Here is a 22,928-nt window from a genome sequence, read left to right on the forward strand (position 1 = left end):
GGAAAGCCCATGTGCAGCAATGAAGACCCAATGCAGCCAAAAATAAATAAATTAAATAAATAAATTTATTTTAAAAAATAAATAACATTTTGAGTACATCAACTTAAAGAAAATATATTATTAAAATTAAACTGCTTTTACTATTCTTTTGTTTGTTTGTTTTTGTTTTTGTTTTTGTTTTGCGGTACGCGGGCCTCTCACTGTTGTGGCCTCTCCCGTTGCGGAGCACAGGCTCCAGACGCGCAGGCTCAGCGGCCATGGCTCACGGGCCCAGCCGCTCCGCGGCATGTGGGATCTTCCCGGACCGGGGCACGAACCTGTGTCCCCTGCATCGGCAGGCGGACTCTCAACCACTGCGTCACCAGGGAAGCCCGCTTTTACTATTCTTAATGTGGGTACTGGAATTTTTTTTTTTTTCCTAAGGTACACGGGCCTCTCACTGCTGTGGCCTCTCCCATTGCAGAGCACAGGCTCCGGACGCGCAGGCTCAGCAGCCATGGCTCACGGGCCCAGCCGCTCCGCAGCATGTGGGATCCTCCCCGACCGGGCACGAACCCGCATCCCCTGCTTCGGCAGGTGGACTCTCAACCACTGCGCCACCAGGGAAGCCCCGGTACTGGAAATTTTTTAATTGAACGTGTGGCTCACGTAACATTTCTATTGGCGGCGCTGGGCCAGAGAGCAGTGGCAAGAGAGACTGCAGCACCAGGAGAAGTCGGTAAACCGGGGGCAACAGAGCCTGGTAGGCTGTGAATTTTATTCCAAGTGAAGGCAATTGGTAAACACTCTGAAAAGCAAAGTTTTGAGATGCTCACGCTGGTGGCTGTGTGGAGATGGTGGCTAGAGCAGCCCCGGCAGCGAGAGCCCCCAGAGAAGAGCTGGTGGGTGAGAGCAGGCAGGCGGGGAGGGAGAGGGGGCCTAACGGCAGGAGCAGAGGCAGGAATAGCGAGCGGATGAGGGCTCAGCAGAGAGAGGGGTGCAGGGAGGGCGTCTGAGGCACAGGAGAAAGCCAGGACGGGGAGGGCCACAGCTGCAAAGCGGGGGAGTCTCACGATGGAGATCAAGGCATCAAATGCTACAGACGGGTTAAGGAGAGAACAGAAAAGCCATATGCTGTTTGCAAATTACACACTCACTGAAAAGAAATGGAGCAGAGGAAGAAGCAAGCACTGAAACAACTAGCAAAATAGGAATACGGACCACACATTAGATAACAATATGTCACTGTTAAATTTTATACTGAAACACAGAATTTAAGTACAGAATTTAAATTAAATACAGTATTTTCTATATTTCTGAATTTGATCAGTTCTGGTTACTTAAGAGAATGTTCCTGTTCTTCAAAGATGAATGCTGAAAAATCAGGAGTCTTAGGTCTGCAATACTCTCAAGTGGTTCAGCAAAAATAAAAATAGTGGTAATAAGTACAATATTGACAAGAAAAAAAATGTGGCAAAATATTCATAGTTGGTGAACCTGGTAAGGAGTATGCGGGTGTCAACTATAAACTCTTGTAACTTTCCTGTAGGTTTAGAAAGTCGAAGGTGTTGGCAGGCATAGGGAACAGCCACCAGCGGACGGCGCCTGTGGATGCCTTTCAGGAAGTTCGGAGAAAAGGGAAAATGACAGAGGACAATGAAGGGGACAGATGGTTAAGGACTCTTTTAGTGTGAGACCCATGACCACATCTACAGGCTGAAAAAGGAGTGGAGTAAGTACACATGGTAGAACGGTTCACTGAGAAACGAGGTCCTGGAGGACGTAAAACATGAGAGGATCAAGAGCAGAGGTTAATCTTAAACAGACGGAAAATATCCTTCCTCCGAGACAAGCAAAAGTAGGTCAGGAGGAAAACGACTACAGTGTGCTGGGGGGAGGCTGGAAGTGGGAAGCTGAAGCTCATGACGACTCTTTCCTGGAGGAAACAGAAGTCAAGGCAGCTCGACAAGCACTTGGAACTCATGGAAAAGGTGAGTTTTTAAAACAGAACCAGAAAAGATAAGCAAAAATAAAAGCACACTGAAAGCAATGCCAGCTCAGTCAAGACACATAACCACAATAACCGTGGTAACGCAACTGTCCTCATCACTGCGGGACCTGAAACATGACACCAGACATCGCAGAACTCCTGTCTTGCATTCCTCGTTTGCATCCTTACCTGACCATCACATTGTTTTGGAAGGAAACGTGCCAGCGTTACACACAGTCCCTGATACGGCCTCTACTACCAACCAGGCCTACCAGCTTATCCCACCCGAGACCCTGGCTTCAGCGACATAAAACACTGGCCAACCAGAAGGGAAATCCTCCTTAATGATCCACCAAAGGAGGGAATGCTCATTTTAAACCTTAAGATAATGCGGTCTGAAATGATAAGCTTATTCCCTCCAGTCTTTTTGCAGCTGTCAAGCTGTCCAGTTTCACAAACTCAAGATGTGCTATCTTTCAGGGCCTCCAGCCAAAGCAAAGTCACCCCAGAAAGTGGGAAGGGAAGAAGCATCCTCTCCTCCTCTCCACTGGACAGAGAGCAAACTGTGACTGAAGAGTGGCCCCAAACCATTCTGGAATCCCCAATGTAATGACCGGTTCAAGCAAGGGTCAGTGGATGCTAAAACCGCTGGGTAAAACAAATGCTTTTGGAAAATAAGATTATCACATGGTCCCTAAATATCACCCTACAGATTGCTTCTTAATTACAGGGGGAAAAAGGTGCCCTTACAGTCAGTAGCTCTGGCAGATACCACAGAGCCAAGTGATCAAAAGCCTCCCTACCAACAATGCAAGACTGACATCACATATCCCCTGAGTGGAGGCATGAGAAAGAAATGACACTTCCCATCTTCTTTCTTGGCAAAATGTTTAACCCAAAACTAATTATGATGAAGCAAGACGACAACTTCCCAGAAAGCAAGACATTTTACAATTCAAGTGTCCTGGGCTCTTCACAAGTGTATTTTGAAAGACAAGGAAAAAAAGGCAGAGGGCCCTAGATTCAGGGAGCTGAGAGACAGAAGATCCCAACACAACACATGAATCTTGAGTGGATCCTGGATTTAAAAGCCAACTATTTAAAAGCCAACTGAGTGGTGCTGGGAAAACTGGACAGCTACATGTAAAAGTATGAAATTAGAACACTCCCTAACACCATACACAAAAATAAACTCAAAATGGATTAAAGACCTAAATGTAAGGCCAGACACTATCAAACTCTTACAGGAAAACATAGGCAGAACACTCTATAACATAAATCACAGCAAGATCCTTTCTGACCCACCTCCTAGAGAAACTGAAATAAAAACAAAAATAAACAAATGGGACCCAATGAAACTTAAAAGCTTTTGCACAGCAAATGAAACCATAAACAAGATGAAAAGACAACCCTCAGAATGGGAGAAAATATTTGCAAATGAAGCAACTGACAAAGGATTAATCTCCAAAATTTACAAGCAGCTCATGCAGCTCAATATCAAAAAAAACAAACAACCCAATCCAAAAATGGGCAGAAGACCTAAACAGACATTTCTCCAAAGAAGATATAGATTGCCAACAAACACATGAAAGAATGCTCAACATCATTAATCATTAGAGAAATGCAAATCAAAACTACAATGAGGTATCATCTCACACCAGCCAGAACGGCCATCATCAAAAAATCTAGAAACAATAAATGCTGGAGAGGGTGTGGAGAAAAGGGAACACTCTTGCACTGCTGGTGGGGATGTGAATTGGTACAGCCACTATGGAGAACAGTATAGAGGTTCCTTAAAAAACTACAAATAGAACTACCATATGACCCAGCAATCCCACTACTGGGTATATACCCTGAGAAAACCATAATTCAAAGAGTCATGTACCAAAATGTTCATTGCAGCTCTATTTACAATAGCCCAGAGATGGAAACAACCTAAGAGCCCATCGTCGGATGAATGGATGAAGATGTGACTCATATATACAATGGAATATTACCCAGCCATAAAAAGAAACGAAATTGAGCTATTTGTAATGAGGTGGATAGACCTAGAGTCTGTCATACAGAGTGAAGTAAGTCAGAAACAGAAAGACAAATACTGTATGCTAACACATATATATGGAATTTAAGAAAAAAAAAATGTCATGAAGAACCCAGGGGTAAGACAGGAATAAAGACACAGACTTACTAGAGAACGGACTTGAGGATATGGGGAGGGGGAAGGATGAGCTGTGACAAAGCGAGAGAGAGGCATGGACATATATACACTACCAAACATAAGGTAGACAGCTAGTGGGAAGCAGCCGCATAGCACAGGGAGATCAGCTCGGTGCTTTGTGACCACCTGGAGGGGTGGGATAGGGAAGGTGGGAGGGAGACGCAAGAGGGAGGAGATATGGGAACATATGTATATGTATAACTGATTCATTTTGTTATAAAGCAGAAACTAACACACCATTGTAAAGCAATTATACTCCAATAAAGATGTTAAAAATAAATAAATAAATAAAGGCCAACTGACATTGGGAACAACTGAGAAAATCTGAATATGGGACATTCTAGGCTATTACTTGTTCAATGTAAAGTTTCTTGGGGGTGAATTTAAGACTGTGATTATGTGGAAGGATGTCTTTGCTAAGAGATACATACACGCTGAGGTGCTTGGTGGTAAAGTGTCAGGTTTTCTGCAGAAAAAATACGTGTATGTGCATCACACACACATACATCCATGTGATAAACCAAATGGTAAACTGTTTTTAATAATTTTTGAAGACTAGTCATAAAGGGTGCCTCTAAGATGCTAATAATGTTTTACTTCTCGATCTGGGTGGTGGTTACACAGCTGAGTTCATGTAACACATCAATGAGCGTTACAATTATGATTTATATGTTTCCTATGTAAGTTAAAAATTTTTATTAAAAAAAAAAAAAAGAACGGCCTAGGCAGCAAAGTGTTGCATGAAAGTACTTGGAGTCAGTGTCTATACATAAAAATAGAATAAAACGAAGAAAGGAGTACGCACAGAAGTGGGTGTGTCCCCACCCTCCAGTCCTCTCAAAACAAGAATGCTGAGCTACACACCTCGGAAAAGCTTCTGGGCGATGTGCAGAGGGTTTCCGAAGCGGAAGTTCTCCCCACGGAACAGGGCGAGGATGAGCTCATCCTGCTGCTCAGTACTGTCCTCAGGAAAGCGGGGCAGAAACTGCTGGAGGTGCTCGCGCTGCGAGGCGCTCAGTACTTCCTGCCACGTTGAGAAGCTGACTACGTCAAAGAAGATCTCAGGCTGGGAGAATCAGGAAAAGCAGGAGGAAAAGTGAGCAAGAAAAAAAATGAAGTTTTTAAGTTTTTGTGCATAAGTGGATAACACATGCATAACATAAAATCTACCATTTTGTCCATTTTTGAGTGTATGGTTCAGTGGCATTAAGTACAATCACAAAGTTGTGCAAAAATCACCGTCATCCAAGTTTTTACATTTTTTAAACAAAAATTCCTCTGATCTTTACTCAATTCTCAAAACTTGAGAGGTCAGGGCCTCCCTGGTGGCACAGTGCTTAGGAATCCGCCTGAAAATGCAGGGGACACGGGTTCGAGCCCTGGCCCGGGAAGATCCCACATGTTGCGGAGCAACTAAGCCCGCACGCCACAACTACTGAGCCTGCACTCTAGAGCCTGCAAGCCACAACTACTGAGCCCGCGTGCCTAGAGCCCATGCTCCACAACAAGAGAAGCCACCGCAATGAGAAGCCCGCACTCCATAAGGAAGAGCAGCTCCCGCTCGCCACAGCTAGAGAAAGCCCACGCACAGCAACAAACACCGAACGCAGCCAAAAATAAAATAAACAAATAAATAAACTTAAAAAAAAAAACAAAAAACTTGAGAGATCTGTTGGGAATTCCCTGATGGTCCAGTGGTTAGGACTTCACTGCCGGGGCTCAAGTTCAGTCCCTGGTCGGGGAACTAAGATCCCACGTGCTACAAGACAACTAAGCCCACGTGCTGCAACTACTGAGCCTGCTCGTTCTACAGCCCGTGCACCACAACAAAAGAGCCTGCATGCTAAAACAAAGGTCCTGCGTGCCACCACTAAGACCCGATGCAGCCAAATAAATAAATACTTTTAAAAATAAATAAATGAAATAAAAAAAGAGTTCAGGCAACGTCTGGCTAGCTCAACAACAGGGAAGGAAAGGGAAGCAGCAGACAGCAGAGAGAGGAGCAAGGGACCTATAAGCATGTCAAGTACTTGTGACCTTATCCTAAGGACAATGGGGAGCCACCGAAGGGTTTAAGCAGGAGAGAACCCAGAAATCAGCCACCTGCCAGGCGTCTCAGCAAGCAGGCACCAAAGCTCCTCTGGCTCCCTGGCCAAGATCTCCCCCTGCAAACCTGTTTCTGCATACCACTTGATTCCTGGCAGCTCAGTTTCTGGCATAAAGTAGGTATTTCAATAAAACAAGTGTTTGCTGGCTGAATGAATGATATGAAGAGGTTTACTTGAAAGAGCATGCAAAGAAAACATGAATGGGAAAGATAATACACCAAGTTCAGTACCTGTTACTTAGGGTAGGAGAGGGAATAAGGGCAAAATGGTGGCTTTAATTTTATCTACAATTTTTGACACATTATGAAAGAAAAATCTGAACCAAATAGAACTAAATGAAATTATCTCCCCAAACTGAATGATGCACAGATGTTCGCCATACGATACTCTACGCCTGTCCATATGTTTGAACTATGGCAAAATAAACAAGATGATAAACACGTTTCAGCATCCCTAGTGCCTTGCACATAATAAGCGCTAAATAAATGCCACCATAACAATCATGATGACTGCCTGTGAAAAGCGGTCAAAAGCACACTATTAATGCTATCCCAGGGAAGGTACTATTAACTGACTAGCAAGTCGGTTACCTTACGGACAGAGATAATATGTTTGCGTTTTGTTTCATGATTCACAACATGGGTAAACATTCTAATGTAAAGATATACACAATTCTGCCCTTAAATATAAAACTTTTGCTAACTGCTGAAAATTATCTTGTCAAATATGGCTTATGTCATTATAGAGTTACATGTTACTAAACATGCAGAATGTAGCTTATACTTTCTTCCTTAATCACACTATTAAACAGACTTAAACTTAAAAATAAAAAAAGATCACTCTGGTTGCAATGTAGAAAATCAGAAAGAAGGGAGCACAAAAGACTGAAAACTTGCAGAGTGTGGAAAAGGCTGAGAGGAACTGCTAGAAAGAAAAAGATGGTGCCGCTGTCACTACTCACATCCTCCAGAAGGTCCTCGGGCAGACTAACCCTAGTGCCCCCCAGGAGGCAGTCCTCCATGATCCGCGTGCCGTGGCCATCTCCACACGGGCCCAGCTCCAAGGGATCCGTCAGCATATGGTCCAAGGAATCCATTGCTTATGTTCCACGGGTAGCCTAGACAAATAAATGCAGTCAGACCTCGAGACAGAAAGGCAGAAGTCCCAGGGATCTGTTGATACTAACGCTCTTCCACAAAATATTCTGGCCCAGAAAATATTCAATCTCAAATCTATTCTGCCTTATCCATACACCCTAACGACAGCTAAACAGCTCTTCTCCCTCCCTTCCACCATTGCATCCTCATCTGAATTTCAGATCTTAGCCAGTAGGTCTCTCATTACTCAGAATACTTCTACAGTGACTCCCCAATTTATAGAATCTTACACCTCCATTTTACACAGGAGCACAATGAGACTCAAAGACTAAATAACTAGATCACGGTCCATAATTTAGACTTCCCAGGCCAATAATCTCTCACTCCAATACAATTTATTTTTTTTTTTAGCTGTTGTTCCTTCACAAAAGAAATTTCACTGAAAATCCACAGAATAGTAAAATTCAGACAGTAACACTAAGTTATTTAATGAGGGCCTGTTAAGCGCCAGGCCTTTCATACACCTGATTTAATTCTTGTAAGTGTGCAAGATAGGGTTATTACATCTATTCCACAGATACTAAAACCTAGGATCAAAATAGATAAGCAACTTGCCCAACCCCAGAGGTAGGACTGAAACTCAAGTCTGCATGACTGCAAACCCATGTTCTTAACACTACATACAATACCTCCTGGATAAACTCTCAGTTTAAATCAGGAAAAGCAAGCATCTTAATATGACTTTATCAGTCTGCATAAACTCTGTAGGATCCAAGCACCTGACCAGGACAGCCAGCAAAGTCAGCAGCCAACCCACTTTAGTTGGCCCAGCTGATGCTTATAACCATGTAGATGAAATGCTATTTTTCTCCTTCCTGCAACAAATAAACACTGCTGGCTACCTTTAGAAAAGTACATAGGAAAACTTTTTCAGAGAGCATCTCATAAGGCTGATGGCTGGAATCAGGTGCACAGCTGAAGCCACAGTTAACAGGGCCACAGGGAGGCTGAATTCAACCACTCCACAAACATTTGCTAAAACCATTCTCTCTCTCTGATTTCTACCAAATAGAAAGGAGAAAAAAAAAAACAACAACAGATTTAACACAGAAAACACCAAACTCCTAGCCTCATCTCAGTGACTTTGGGCAAATCTTACCTCACAGGCTGTCAATTTCCTTATCTATATAAGATGAAGGAGAGCTGGACCCGGTCCTCTCTACTGTTATTTCCAATCCTGGAATCCTGCAATGAATAACCTCCAGGTGGATGCCTTTATATAACTTCACGTAGTCATGTAATGACTTCTCATCCTGAAACTCTCAAATGATAAAGAGTAGACTTGTAATACTACTACTAAAATAAGCACGTTTGCACTAATTATTTCAAGTTATCTGGAAGAGATGTCAGATCTACGTAAAGGTACAGTGGAAAGATTAGTGTTCAAAGCAGCTGCGTTGTCACCAAGCAACTGTGTCCCATCACCCTTCAGCACATGATGAACTACCGCATCCTGAACACCCCTGGTGCCTAAATAACTGACTGCAGGTAAGAAAGCACATGGCATTTGCATTTAACAAAACTTTTAAAAAGAAAAGAAGTGTAGATGCAACCTGATGCTCAGAATAAAGTCCTCTTTATAGCCAGAACTGGCACAGAAGAGGGTAAGAGCTGCAAAGCCAGTGTTTTACCTGACTCTCAGGAGGATCACCTGTTTCACAACTTGCTCACAAGTTTCTTCAATTAGCTTCACTTCAATTAGTGAAGCTAGTTTCTTCAATAAGCTTCACTTCAATTCACTTCAATTAGTGAACGTGTAGCTAAATTTAATCTATTCGAGTGGCAACCTGTGCCCTGCTACTATTCTGAAGAGGATCTCAAAATACAAAAAGCAGGCAGCTTCCAAAGGGCTGAAAACCGGAAGCCAAGGACTTCTAAGTCTTGCGGCGTCCTGGACCAAAAAGGTCCACCTTTACTAGACCGGGATAGGCCTCTCCCAACGGCCTTTCCTCTGCACCTGGGATAACCTTCCCTCCTGGACCCTCCCCAACTCAGAAGCCAAACCCCAAACTCCTTCCGGAGCAACCGCCGGCTCCAAACTGCAAACCCCTCCCTAGCCGGCCTCTCACAAGCCCGAGGCCCGGGTCCCGCCCCGCTAAACCGCACCTCCGCGCCCACAGCCCCTCCCCCAACACCGTGCCTAACTCTAACCCCCACCCACCCGGGCCACCCGCCTCCCGACACGCCCGCTCCCCTGTCCCGTGCCCACAGGAGCAGCGACCCTCGAAGGCCCAGACTCTCGCTCGCTCCCTCCCTCCGCTCCCCGGCAACACTTTAACCCTTTCACCGCCCCGGCCCGGCCTTACCCGCGCCGCGGGCGCTGGTCTCCGAACCCGCTGCGCTCCTCGGCCCGCGGGTTCCCTGACGCGCTCGCTCCCGCAAGGCGTCTCGGTGCGCGCACGCTCCGGGCTCGGGCGGCGGAAGGGGCGGGGCTTGGGGGCGGGGCCTGAGCTTCATGGGGCGGGGCCTGGAAGTGCCGGGGGCGGGGAGGGGCGGGGCTCGCGGGGCCTAACCTAGAGAGGCGTGAGCTCGCGGGGCTGGGCCTTGGGATGCAGTTTGCTGGCATCTCGTTGGTCTCACCTGGCTTAGAAGCTTCCGGAGGGTGGTGTCGCTAGTCACCTGGCCGCGAATTGAGGCTCCCGAGCCCATGAGTGAGTGAATGCCGTTTTACTAGCTAACGTTTGCATATCTCATAGCCTGCTCCAGGCACTAGGCTGAGCACTTTCCATCGTTGTCTTTGTACCACAGCTGTGTGCACTATTAGTTCCCATTTTGCGATTTCTCGAGTTTCGTTGAGGAGAACGCGAAACAGAGCCTGTGCCCTGCAACCCACCCGGGCGTGGCCCCACTTCTCTCTCCCATCTCTCTCCGGTCCCTGGACCCTCGACGTCCGGAAAGACAGTACACACATCGAAGAAACACATTTTCTTAATCAAACTCGATTAATCTTCCTCTCGTTAAGAATCTAGGCCGCTTTCTTCTTATAAACTAGGTTTTACTTAGAACCAATTCAAACTTCTCTCACAGCTACTTCCAACCTGTCGTGCAGAGAGCATCCTCAGTTCTCTCCACTAAATGGAAACATGTCAGTCAAGCTGGTGTTCCTCCCTGGTTGGCAAATAGTGGTTTCCAAATAAAGCCAATCGCTCTTCCCGAGCTGGCTGAGTGCCTGCCCCTAGTTCCTGTTAGATTGTTGGGAGGGGTCTCGAATTAGAAACCACCAAGTAAAAGGGGAGGGGAACATCATTCCATATTACCATCCATAAATTCCCTGACCTTATGTCTCTGACCACACCAGAGTGAACCAAAGAGTCAAAACAATGTAAGTTGTATTATTTTTAAAAAAAGTAATGATCTCAGAAGCTCTTGTACACATACAAACAGAAAGATGTTTATTAAAAAAAATATTTATTAATTTTTACACCTGCTGAGTAGCACAAGACTATTAACACTATAACTCACTGAATGTACAGTAAATGTTCACATTTAAATAACAGGATAGGGTCAACATTTTCAACCTGTGGGTCAGCTTCAGCATCTCATGAAGTGCTTTTTAGCCCTACATATCTTAAGAGTTTTTTGAAAGGATAATTCCAAATCAGAAAACAGTTCCAGAAGATCAAAACAATAGGTTTCTCCGGAATAACAGGAATTTTACAGGATGAAATATCTGTTTATGTGGGCACAAATGAAACAGTAAAAATGTAAAATCTCTATGTAACCTACTCCAAAATGCTCACACTGCACTGATCCAAGTCTACAGTGCCAGTGCGTCTTAGGCGAGGCCACAGTATAAACATTGGCTACAGACATTTTTTCCAAATTGGGTCTTCAGATGGCTTATAATCTGCCATCTCTTCAAATCCAAGTCCTTTTGAAAAGCCATTACCTTAGAATAAATACACAGAATACCTGATCTTAAAGCAATGTTGTTTGGCTTGACTGCCACACCTGCATCTCTGGTTGATAATATACAAATCAGTTTTAGAGTCGTATTCCACATAAGGACAAAAAAACAAAAGGGAAAAAAAAGAACTGAGATGGGAAAGAAACAGAGGTCCTTCCGCAATCCTTTTTCTCTTCTGTGTATTTTAAAACTTGAAATAACTGGCATAAAATGAACATTCCGTTCAGTGATAGTTTTCCATTTTAATCAGTAAGTTATTCCTGAGGGGAGGGAGGAATACCTTGCTGGTTCAAATTAAAAAGGAACCAACAGGACCAAATTTAAGTTATAAAAACTAAACTGGACCTTTGGGAAAGTCTAATATGCTTTACCTAGCAAGTCTCTCCAGACTGGACACTAGGATCTTTATAATCATCACATTGTAGGACTTTGGGACTCAAAAATCTCTATATTGTGACACTGAGTCAATATTTTCTATTGAAAACATCAGCATTACCTCTGTTACCAAAGATATAGAGTCCATTTTCATTTTCTACACAATTACCAAGTAACTCTCAAGTTCTCTTAGTGCCTAAATTGTCAGGGATAACTAAATGAATGAGGTCTCAATAATAAAGTGCAAAGTCTACATATTAGTAAAGTTACTTCACAGAATTGTTTACTTTTCAAAAAGGTATCTTTACCATAAAGAAGCTACTATACTTCTTAATTTATAGAACCAGTTTTTACCCAGAAATGTCAATAAAATAAATTATTTAACTTCATTTGAAACTGAAGGTAGGTCTTTCTGTTCTGGAATGATAAATTCTACCATGCCATAATTATTCTAAAAATGTATTAGTATGTCACAAAAAGTTGTTAAACTACATACTGATTTCTGCAGTGTTTTATGTGCACAACTGGAATGTACAGTAAAAAGAAGGGAAATATTTTCCCCATTGAATTCATAGCTAATAAGACTCCCAAACAGGAACAATGATAAGAAAAGCTATCACTGAGGCAGTTTTTCTCCCTCTCCCAACTGACAATGTAATATTAAGATTGGATTCCTTCCAGATCCCTTATAATTACTCTAACGTATTATAAATGGTCCCCACATTTTTATTTTTCCCCTAGGTGTGAAGTTAGTCATCTTACCAAAAGGTCCAGATGAATTGCAATACATTTAAAGTTGAAAGTGTTAAGCAATAAGGAGGACCACCTTTCCATCCAACCTGAAAGAATGTTCATTTTAAGACAGCATTAGAAGTACTAAAATACACTGCATGCTGTGAGCGAGGGTTGCAGGTACACCTAGTACGAGCAAGGATTCACCCTTTACCAATGAGTGGTAAATGGATCCTGAAAGGCAGGACAAGGTCTCAGTGCTTTTTATGCTCTATATAGTTGTTTTAGTATCATTTTCTTGCTACTGTCATCTCCAATATCTCCTTCTTCATACAAGTACAACCAGAGAATGGGAGGCCAACCTGTAACCTGGGGGTCTAAATTCTCTTGACACCAAGCATCCTTTTCTTGTACAGGGAGTCCACAGTTGTGGAGTAATAAAGTAATCTATCAGAACATGAGGTTCTGGCCTAGTCCACTGAGGGCCAGGGTCTGTGGAAAGCACTACCAATAGCCCAACAACGGTTTTCCAAAAAAGGCAAGTTTTTAAAAAATCAGCAATAAGAAAAATTTAGGTAACAGTTTTTCCTTCAGACCATCACTGATGAAACCTTTGCTTCATCATTTTAATTTTCATATTCAATGGGCTCCCTTTGTTAAGTTACTGAGAATGCAAACTCACAAGATGAAGCAGTTATGACCTAACACACGCCCATAAAATGCACCTTCGCCTTTGGTGCCATGGCTTGGAATCAACAAGTCCAGTGGCCATGGACTTGGCACATCCTTTATCCACCTTTGGTACAAACACAATACACTGCTTAATATTTCCACAAAGGAAAAGTAAGGCTTATCTATGGGTTAAAAAACCAACTCAAGAGCAAGGCAAGGTTTCTCTGTCTTGAAATCTACTTTCCCCTGAAAGATCTCCATTCCTTGGCAGAAACTCCTCGGGTTTGAAGAGTCCATTTGGTAAAGATGACCTTGACAAAATAAGCCCCAGTGTATGTATAAGCGTCAAAACTGTGATTTCCAAACTCTTGAGTGATAAATCTTAAAAAAGAGTTCTAAGTGTCAGAAGCTTCCAGATGTTCCAGACATATGAATAAGAAAAGACATGATGTGACTGTTTGATTCTGGCTCAAGGATGGAAGTTAAGGTTTAGTGATGTGCACTTCGCTGCTCCCATTCCCGTTGGTGGTGGTTGTAATGATGTACTGGGTGGGCTGTTGGCTGGTGGTCTGGGGGTCCAAGTCACCATGTGCAGTTGGCTGAACCTGGACTCCACCAGTGAGAGCAGAAGCTTGCTTTTCCTCCAATTCTGATTGACTTTCTGATAGCACATAATGACCCTAGAGGGGGAAGAAAAAGATCTTTAGAAATCTGAGGGCTAAAGTGGGGGGTAGAGTTATGGGGGCACGGTGGGGAGAAGGAATATGCAAAGAAATGTTACATGGGGAACCAAACTAGGTGCCTATGGGAGATGCTTTGCCTAATTCCTTTAGAGAAGTAGACTACAGAGGTAACTTAAGGGAGCACCTTGGTCGTACCAAATGATACAGTGAGGAACTTCAGGGACAGAAATTTGCATCATGATGGTAACCTACCTGGCAAAGGAAACGTGCTATGGTATTGTCCCTGAGAATTTAGAAATTCATAAAATAAGGTGACTATCTGTCAATTAATGTTTAAGATTAATACAAAATGGATCAAAGGAGAGATATTTAAATTCTCCTTAAAGAGGCAGAATGATGCCCAAGTCAAGATCAGTGGTTCCCAGACTTCAGAATTTCAAAGACCAGCAAAATTAAAGTAAGAATAAATGTTCCCAAATTTTATTTTGCCAAGTAAAATCATATTTTAAATGCTACTGTCAAATGAGGGACATTTTAACACTCAAAAGCATAGGAAGAACACAATCTTAGAATAAAAGTCTTTTGCACTGAATAAATTTAACTTTATGAAAACATACGTTGTCTTAATTTTTCTTCATTTTCCCTCTGATCATGAAAAAAACATGTCCATAGACCTGCAGCTAACTCTGTCCCTACATTAACATTTTTAAAGAAAGAATGTGTCTGTAAGAGGGAGAATTGGTCAGCTACACAGGCTGAGAAAAAGAGAAGTCACAGAGGAAAACTCTGGCAGCATCCTTTCCAAGCACTGTCCAGGGAGAAAGCCACAGCCAAATACCCATTTGATTTATCGAGGGCCATATGTTCTGAGTCCACACTCATCAAGCCACTCTTTGATCAGGATTTGGTTTCCTGTGTGGGTCCTTCTCTAGCAGGAGGGAGCTGGTTCTCAACCAAGGGTCCATGGACACCTAGGCAGTTCATAGGTCGGCTTCAGAGAATCTATAAACAAAACTGTACATCAAATTTGTATGTATACTGTGGCAGATGGAAGGGAACATCCTTGGCTATATAATCGGTTTCCCAAGTGGGTTCCTGGCCAAGAAAAGGTAGAGTCAGTGAGTCCCCACAAAGAGCAAAAAATTTCACTGATCATGCCAATGAGACTATTCCATTTTATATTAGTTATTGTTTCCATTGACAATAGTGTTACTCTGGATTTATACATCTCTCCTAAGTCTAGTTAATGTGAATTCATGTGCTGAGAAATGGGTGAGCTCTCAGTGTGCTTTGAAAAATAAATAAATAAATCCGGTTTCTGAGGCCACTAGACTACCCTGCTACTCTTTGAGGCCTCTTGGGAAATAGTCTTCCCCTGGGAACATCTCAATATCCCTAGTCACTTAAGAGTATTTTTCTTAATTTACACACTCTGTCTTCCAGAGGCAGGCCAGAAGAAACCAGTGAAGATAAAAACAGAGGTAGCAGATATAATCAACATTGACAACATTGGCAGGCCAGAGGAAACCAGTGAAGATAAAAACAGAGGTAGCAGATATAATCAACATTGACTGGTTTCAACACTGAAACCAGTGAAGATAAAAACAGAGGTAGCAGATATAATCAACACTGGCAGGCCAGAAGAAACCAGTGAAGATAAAAACAGAGGTAGCAGATATAATCAACATCGAGGACCAATAGTCACAAAGACTCATATACTTTCTAAGAAGCACATTAAAAAGATGATTATCTACATATATATATATGTACATGGATCTAGGAGGTTCATTATAGTTATTAATTGAATAGATCTTTATTGAGCATTTGCTATAGCCCAGCCTCCTGTGCAACAGCACTGAAGATAAAGACAAAGACCTAGGTTTCAAGGAATTAATTGCCTACTGGGAAAAGATAGTAAACCAATAATTAAAATAAACTGTGCTACCCCTATGTTCATAGCAGCACTATTCACAATAGCCAAGACATGGAAACAACCTAAATGTCCATAGACAGAGGAATGGATGGAGAAGATGTGGTACATATATACAATGGAATACTACTCAGCCATAAAAAAGAATGAAATAATGCCATTTGCAGCAACATGGATGCAACTAGAGATTATCATACTAAGTGAAGTAAGTCAGAAAGAGAAAGACAAATAGCATATGATATCACTTACATGTGGAATCTAAAATATGGCACAAACAAACCTATCTACAAAACAGAAACAGACTGACAGATGTAGAGAACAGACTTGTGGTTGCCAAGAGGGCTGGGGAGGGAGAGAGACAGACTGAGAGTTTGGGGTTAGCAGATGCAAACTATCACATTTAGAATGGAGAAACAACAAGGTTCTTCTGTATAGCACAGGGAACTATATCTAACCTCCTGGGATAAACCATAACAGAAAAGAATATTTTAAAAAATACAGAAGTTTTTAATGTAAAAAAGAATGTATATATACGTAAAATTGAGTCACTTTGCCGTATAGCTGAGATTGGCACACCATTGTATATCAACTACACTTCAAAGAAAAAAGTAAAAAAGAAATAAAATTAAAAAAAATAAACTGTGCTATAATATAGCACCACAAGAAATTATAGGAATACAGAGGAGGTGCCTCTAACTCAGATGTGAAGAGTTTGGGAGAAGATGTGGGAGGGCGAGGGTGGTGCAGCGTGGGGAACAGGAAAACCCTCCAAGCAGCACAGCTTACTGGAGTCACCGCCTTCACTTGGCCAGTGGTGACCGGAGTTGCCACGCCACTGTCTGTAATCACAAACTGACCCGGGGGGAGCGTCATCATCTGAATCTCCGATGCTGAAAAACAAGAAGGAACCATAGTTCAGTGGTCTCAGATTTTCATTCAAGTTGTAGAAACAAATACCTAACGAGTGACCATATTCCCTACTGAGTCACTTTCCATGGATTTGCCTGCTCTGAGAGTCTTATGTTGATATGATTTCTTGATACAGCGAAAGCACCTTTGCTTAAGAATTGATCACATGAGGCTAGTAGAGAGTTACCAAATGTCGGAAACAATCAATGCATCTCCTTCAAATGTGGCTTCTGAATATCCAGAAAGACAAATATTCAAAAATTTTAAAACCTTGAGAGAAGTTACAAAGATTCACCTGTTAGCTCAATATTTTTATCTTTTACAGTCACATTTGATTACTGGCACAATGTATCCACTATTGCCTAGCGATCACAACTTGGTCTAACATGAATTTTACTTCACTACCGTGTGATTAAAGCTAATTAAAAACAGAGTTCACCCTAGCACCCAGCTGACAGCCTCTAAATCACATCCTCTACTCAAAGGAACCAGGACTTCTTGGGAAAATGGCTGATTCCAAACCTGGGTCAGAAATGTACAAGGTGAGCATGGAATCTGGTGTCATACCAGCGTGTAAGACCCTATAAAAGACTGCAGAGTCATGTGGGAAAGATACAGAAAGGTGTTCCCACTAGCCAAAGATGGGATAATCTGAGCATCAACAAGGATAATGACTGCAATGGGTTTATTTTTTTATTTATTTATTTAATATTTGGCTGTGTTGGGTCTTTGTTACTGTGCACGGGCTTTTGCTAGTTGCTGCGAGCGGGGGCTACTCTTCGTTGCGGTGCACGGGCTTCTCGTTGCAGTGGTTTCTCTTGTTGCGAAGCACAGGCTCTAGGCGCACAGGCTTCAGTAGTTGTGGCTCGCGGGCTCTAGAGCACAGGTTCAGTAGTTGTGGCGCACGGGCTTAGTTGCTCCGCGGTATGTGGGATCTTCCCAGACCAGGGCTCGAACCCCTGTCCCCTGCATTGGCAGGTGGATTCTTAACCACTGCGCCACCAGGGAAGCCCTGACTACAGTGGTTTGAAACACATCCAGTGGGTTGAAATTCATAAGTACCCAGCGATACTAAAACACACATGCCCGGCATTGGTCACCTTGGATAATACTAGGAAACAACTCATTATTTTGAAAACTGCTAAATAAAGGAGATGAGCCGAGTATTTAAAGCATCTATTCTGCGGTTCCTGTACAAATTGTACCTCAGAGTAACCTGATGGTTAAGGTAAAATTGTTTTCGTTATGGAAGTTTTCTAGCAATAAGTGTATAAAGAATGATAGCATATGACAACTTTGCAATCCCTACTGAAATAGTGGAGCAAAGGAAAAAGACAGGAAAGCATTATGTGCCTCCCGATGGAACTCCACACCAACAGCTATGGAGTGTTTTGGGGGAAAAAAACTGAACCTGAATCTGATCAAGCCTCTAGGCTTAACTGCCCATCTATAGGAAATAAAAGGGACAGAGGAAATTTTAAATGACAATACAGGTATGTCAACAGCAAAATCCAGAATGTGGGGAACTCTACAAACAAACGACCCAGTTTCTTCAACATGTTAATTGCAACTTAAAAGAGAGAAGAACACATGTATTAAAAGAAACTCAAAAGGTAAAATCGATTGCAATGTATGGCCCTTATTTGGAACCCAATTTGAAAAACCAGCTATTAAAAAGATATTTATGGGACTTCCACAATGGTGCAGTGGTTAAGACTCCACACTCCCAATGCAGGGGGCCTGGGTTCAATCCCTGGTCAGGGAACTAGATCCCACATGCCGCAACTAAGAGTTTGCATGCCACAACTAAGACCCAGCACGACCAAATAAACAAATAAATAAAATATTTTTTAAAAAAAGACATTTATGAGACAATCACAGAAATATGAACACTGGATATTTGATGGTATTAAAGAATTACTGTAATTTATTTTTAGGTGTGATAACGACACTTAGAGTTGTGGGGTTTTTAAAAAAAAATTTATGGATGAAATGGTATGAATTATTATATAGTTGGAGGACTGGGAGAGGATGACAGCATGTACATATCAGATGAGACTGGCCATGATAACTGCTGAAGCTGGATAATGGGTACAGGCGCGCTCATTATACTGTTCTATTTTGTGTGTGTGTGTGTGTGTGTGTGTGTGTGTGTGTGTGTATACACACACACACACACACACACACACATTTTTTTGGCCGTGCCGCGCAACTTGCAGGATCTTAGTTCCCCCCCCAGGTATTGAACCTAGGCCCTCAGCAGTGAAAGCATGGACTCCTAAAAACTGGACCGCCAGGGAATTCCCTATTTTTGTATATTTTAAACTTTTTTCCTAATAAAAATTTTCAGATTGTTTCATCAAGTTAGAATGCTAGTTCTTACTATTGTTACAGTGGCTGTCAGCATCATTTCCACGTTCCTCTCATAGGAATTAAACTGAGTATAAATGTCTATCTATTTACCAGGATTCTACTGGGATTTATCATGAGGAGGAGTCCCTCCCTGACAGAAACTAGACTCAGCTCTCATTGTGACCACCAATATTTAGGAGAATAGATGGTAAAGATAACTAAATGGTAGCCTTTGAGCCTGGTCTCCACAACCAGATCTATATAACACAGCCAAAGACCAATCACAGCAGAGATGGACCCAAAAAAAGAAATCAGTGGTAGGAGAGAGATCAACACAGCCCTTATTCCTCCTAGCTCCTACTATTGAGCTCTAACTGTTACTGTTTCTCCCAGATCTTCAATGATAAGGGTCTCAAACTTTTCAGCTCATACCCAAGGCTGTTGTCCTCACCAAGGTTTTTTACGTGTTTGACCTTTGGCAGTCAGGCTAAACTGCTTCTGGTAGCACTAACCTCAGGGTTTTGAAATCAGCTACTCATATATCTGTCTCCAAGAGATCATTGTCTCTGTGAGCCCATGACTATCTCGTTAGGAGGGGCAGCACAGTGGGCTGGTTTACAGTGTAAAATCTGGAGCCAGACTGCCTGGGTTCCAGGCCTCTGTTTAGTAGCTATGTTCCTTGGACGAGTTGCACGGCGTCTAAATTGTCTTATCTGTAAAATGCAAGTAACGATTGTACTTTCCTAGGAGGTTGTTGTGAATACTGGATGTGATATAGATGCAGTTTAGAATCACTCCTGGCACATGGTGAGAGCCTGATGAACGTTAGCTAACATTATTATTGTGCTGTGTTACTTATACGAATGTCAGTATTCATCTTTCGTACATGCAGGGTCTAGCACAGTGATATTCAGTAAATATTGGTGGAAGAGGTGAATCGTGACCTCATACCCTCAATCCACCTGCTCTATTACTTAAACCACCTGCCTACACTTCCTCCAGCAATATTCCTGAAGTCTTGGAAAAATGTCATTTCAGGGCGGCCCTGAATCAGACGCCGCCTTGAATTGTGCCATGAAACTCACTGAAGTACAGGTTCTGCAGAGTGTAGAAAATGGCCAATGACCCTTTAAGCCATAAAATGGATGATAAAGCTGATGAAATTCCTCCCCGTGGCTGCAGGTTCCCCACCCGCACCCAGGAGGGCCACCCTCACTTACAGTAGCCGCGGAAGGAATTCCAGGCATTGGGGAGGTACGTGTGCTGGACCGTGGTGCTCTGGGGCTGCTGCTGGAGGGCCTGGCCCTGCGAGGAGCTGCCTGCAACCTGGGAGGGGCTGAGCCCCTGCTGAGACTGCTGCGGGGAGGGGCTCAGCGGCTGCCCTGCCACCTCGAGAGAAAAGAGACCAGGATGCGTTAAAGTGTCAACTAGCCACTGAAGAAAGTACATCGTGATCATGAGGACTGTAACACTGAAGGGAGCACTGCTCAACTAGTGATATTTTTAAAAAGAACAGAAGTCATGACAAGCAATCATAACTAGGAAATCCTAGTTTCCAAAGGATTATCTACAAGGGTATCCAAAAACTTAATTTCCATATGCTTGTTATAAAAGTAAATGAATGAAAGTATAATTATCTTCATTACATTAAAAAAAAACCCTGAGAAGCCCAATAACTTGCCGGTGTCACAAAGCTAACCTGTAACACAAACTGAAGTAGAATCCGGAAGTCAGAATCCCCATTGATGTGCACTGGATACTCCCCCAGTTAGTGGAGATAAACACGGGGATACAGCCCACCTACAGGATAAAGCCCCCGCCCCACTATCTATCTGCCATTCAGGCCCTCCACGCTCCAGCTCCGGTGCTGTTTCCAAACACCATCTCCTGTCACTAACCTACACAGTCTTTACAAATACACCACAATTTCCCACCTCTGTGTCTTTACTCACAGTGAGAGTGTGGTCAGATCATAATGCCTCCCCAGCTACCATATCAAAACCATACCCCTCCTTCAAGACCTAATTCAAACACCACTTCTACAAAATTGTCCTTGATTCCCTGCTAAACACCGTCTTTCCCTCACCTGTACTCCGCTAACCTAATGGCACATCCACGTGGTCCTCAGACCCAGGCAAGAGGGACCCCTGCAGGGATCTTGGCTGGCCCTTCTCCAGCTGTGCCCTTCTCACGTGAGGCCTCACAGACCTTGGAAATGGCTCTGCACCCACTTCTGGGACCCACACAAGTCTCTTCCCTAGGCTTGGCCTCCTGCAGGGGTCCTGTCTCCTGGATGTGGCCCCCCTCACGGTATTCGGGCACCTGGGACCAAAGGGGTGGCCGTGGATCACCATTTGCAGGGGTGTGGATGGAGCTGAGACACGTGGGATGGGGTGTCCACATGGTACACAGGCCCTGTGAGTGCAGGAAGGAGCCTGAGTGAGGAGAAAGGGGAAGCAGGCTTGGGGACGGCTGTCCCTGGGCCACCTCATCCTGACAAGGAACTGAGTCTGTCCTGGCCCTCCAGCCTTGGGTTCCTTTGAGAAACTTAGAAGTGTGAAGCTAGTGGGCGTGGGAAACTCACGGCCCCTTGTGGATAGAGGCTGCCTGTCCTGGGCTGGGAGAAGTCACCAGAAACCTTACTGGGGGGTGGAGAGGAGGGGCGATCAGATGTCAGGCCTCCCCCCACCCCCCAATAAATAGGAAGGCAGAGAAAGTGCATGTTTATCCTATGGATTCCACAGCAATTGGAGCCAGCAAAAGAGAGAGAGACATCCTTTCTCCTCCATTCCTCCCACCCATACCGGGCTGCTGCCAGTGCCAACCATGTGTTTGGCAGAAAAATGCATTTAATTTTGAATTGGCACTATCCATGTTATTTAGTAGCCATTGTTACTTTATGTATATTTTTCAATTTTATCATTATTAAAGTACCTATGTCAAGCAGGGAAGACAGAACATGTTTATTTAATGATTTGTGAACTTGATTGAAACATTTAACTACTCAGGATGGTGGTATGCAGGCCTTCATTTGTGCTGTGGAACCTGGGAATGTCAGGGGTGGGTCTACAGGCATCCTTTACGGCTCAGATACCTTCATTTCATGCCCTATTTACTTATATATAGGTGTTATATCCCTACTAGACTCTAAGCTCCTTGAGGGCAAGACCTAGAAAAGTTTCCTGCAAAGAGTAAGAATTTAATAAACATTTTTGAATGGATGTAACTCTGTGATCTCAATGATAGTCTCTATCACACAAACACAGTAATACTCCACGAAGTCACTGTTCCAAAATTATAGAAACAGCCTAGCAATTGCCGACTGTCATACAGCCATTTAGAACAGGAAGCAAAGGCCAATGTTGTCTCTACGAGATCAGAGCCCAGGGCTCCATCTGGACAGGGGAAGCTAAGCACTTAATGGAAGTGCATCCCTAATACCAACAGAAAAATTGGAGGCAGAGGTGAGACTCTTTAAAGGCCCGCAAAATAATGATATCATTTCCATAGTCAAGGAGACCAGGTGTGAAGATTGCATGTCTTCGCTCTTATTACATCTTCAGGGTCCCTGAGGCCACATGAACCTGAGACTAGTCCCTGGAGCAGTCAGTGGGAGCAGCGTACCTGGGAGGCGGGCGCGGCCGGGGCGGGGGGCTCCGTGACCTGGATGTGTTGCACCTGGATGGCATGCTGTGTGTAGGTCTGAGGGTCGTGGAGCTGGGCGACGTCCACCGTGGACTGCTGGGACTGGTGAGGGGAAGTGGCCTGCGGGAGGAGAAACCCAGACCCACGCTGATTAAGGTTAAAGGAAAGCCTTCCAAAGAAAAGGTGTAGCTAAAACAACATCCCAGCAGCAGAACAGGCAGGGCTTCAGAGCCGGGGCTCACTCCCGGAGGGCCCACACCGGGGCCAAGCT

At 43.6% G+C, this 22,928-nt stretch overlaps 2 protein-coding genes across 3 annotated transcripts in view; both read right to left on the bottom strand.

The window, feature by feature from the left end:
• NFRKB (nuclear factor related to kappaB binding protein) overlaps nt 1–9,091 on the bottom strand; it is a 36,435-nt gene extending 27,344 nt beyond the window's left edge. The window contains exons 1-3 of the mRNA XM_079930735.1: nt 8,552–9,091; nt 7,257–7,412; nt 5,052–5,253 (exon numbers count right to left, since the gene is read on the bottom strand). Coding sequence (XP_079786861.1) covers nt 5,052–5,253; nt 7,257–7,391 — 337 coding nt within the window. The 5' untranslated portion in view covers nt 7,392–7,412; nt 8,552–9,091. The remainder of the gene's footprint in view (nt 1–5,051; nt 5,254–7,256; nt 7,413–8,551) is intronic.
• Nucleotides 9,092–10,754: 1,663 nt separating this feature from the next.
• PRDM10 (PR/SET domain 10) overlaps nt 10,755–22,928 on the bottom strand; it is an 87,680-nt gene continuing 75,506 nt past the window's right edge. The window contains exons 19-22 of one of the 2 annotated variants that reach the window (XM_079930638.1): nt 22,637–22,777; nt 20,233–20,401; nt 16,538–16,641; nt 10,755–13,818 (exon numbers count right to left, since the gene is read on the bottom strand). In XM_079930638.1, coding sequence (XP_079786764.1) covers nt 13,621–13,818; nt 16,538–16,641; nt 20,233–20,401; nt 22,637–22,777 — 612 coding nt within the window. In that variant the 3' untranslated portion in view covers nt 10,755–13,620. Of the gene's footprint in view, nt 13,819–16,537; nt 16,642–20,165; nt 20,402–22,636; nt 22,778–22,928 lie in introns of those variants that run through there. The other variant, XM_079930637.1, reaches the window with a different exon arrangement.

This window comes from Stenella coeruleoalba, assembly GCF_951394435.1.
Source record: "Stenella coeruleoalba genome assembly, chromosome: 8".
NCBI lineage: Eukaryota > Metazoa > Chordata > Mammalia > Artiodactyla > Delphinidae > Stenella > Stenella coeruleoalba.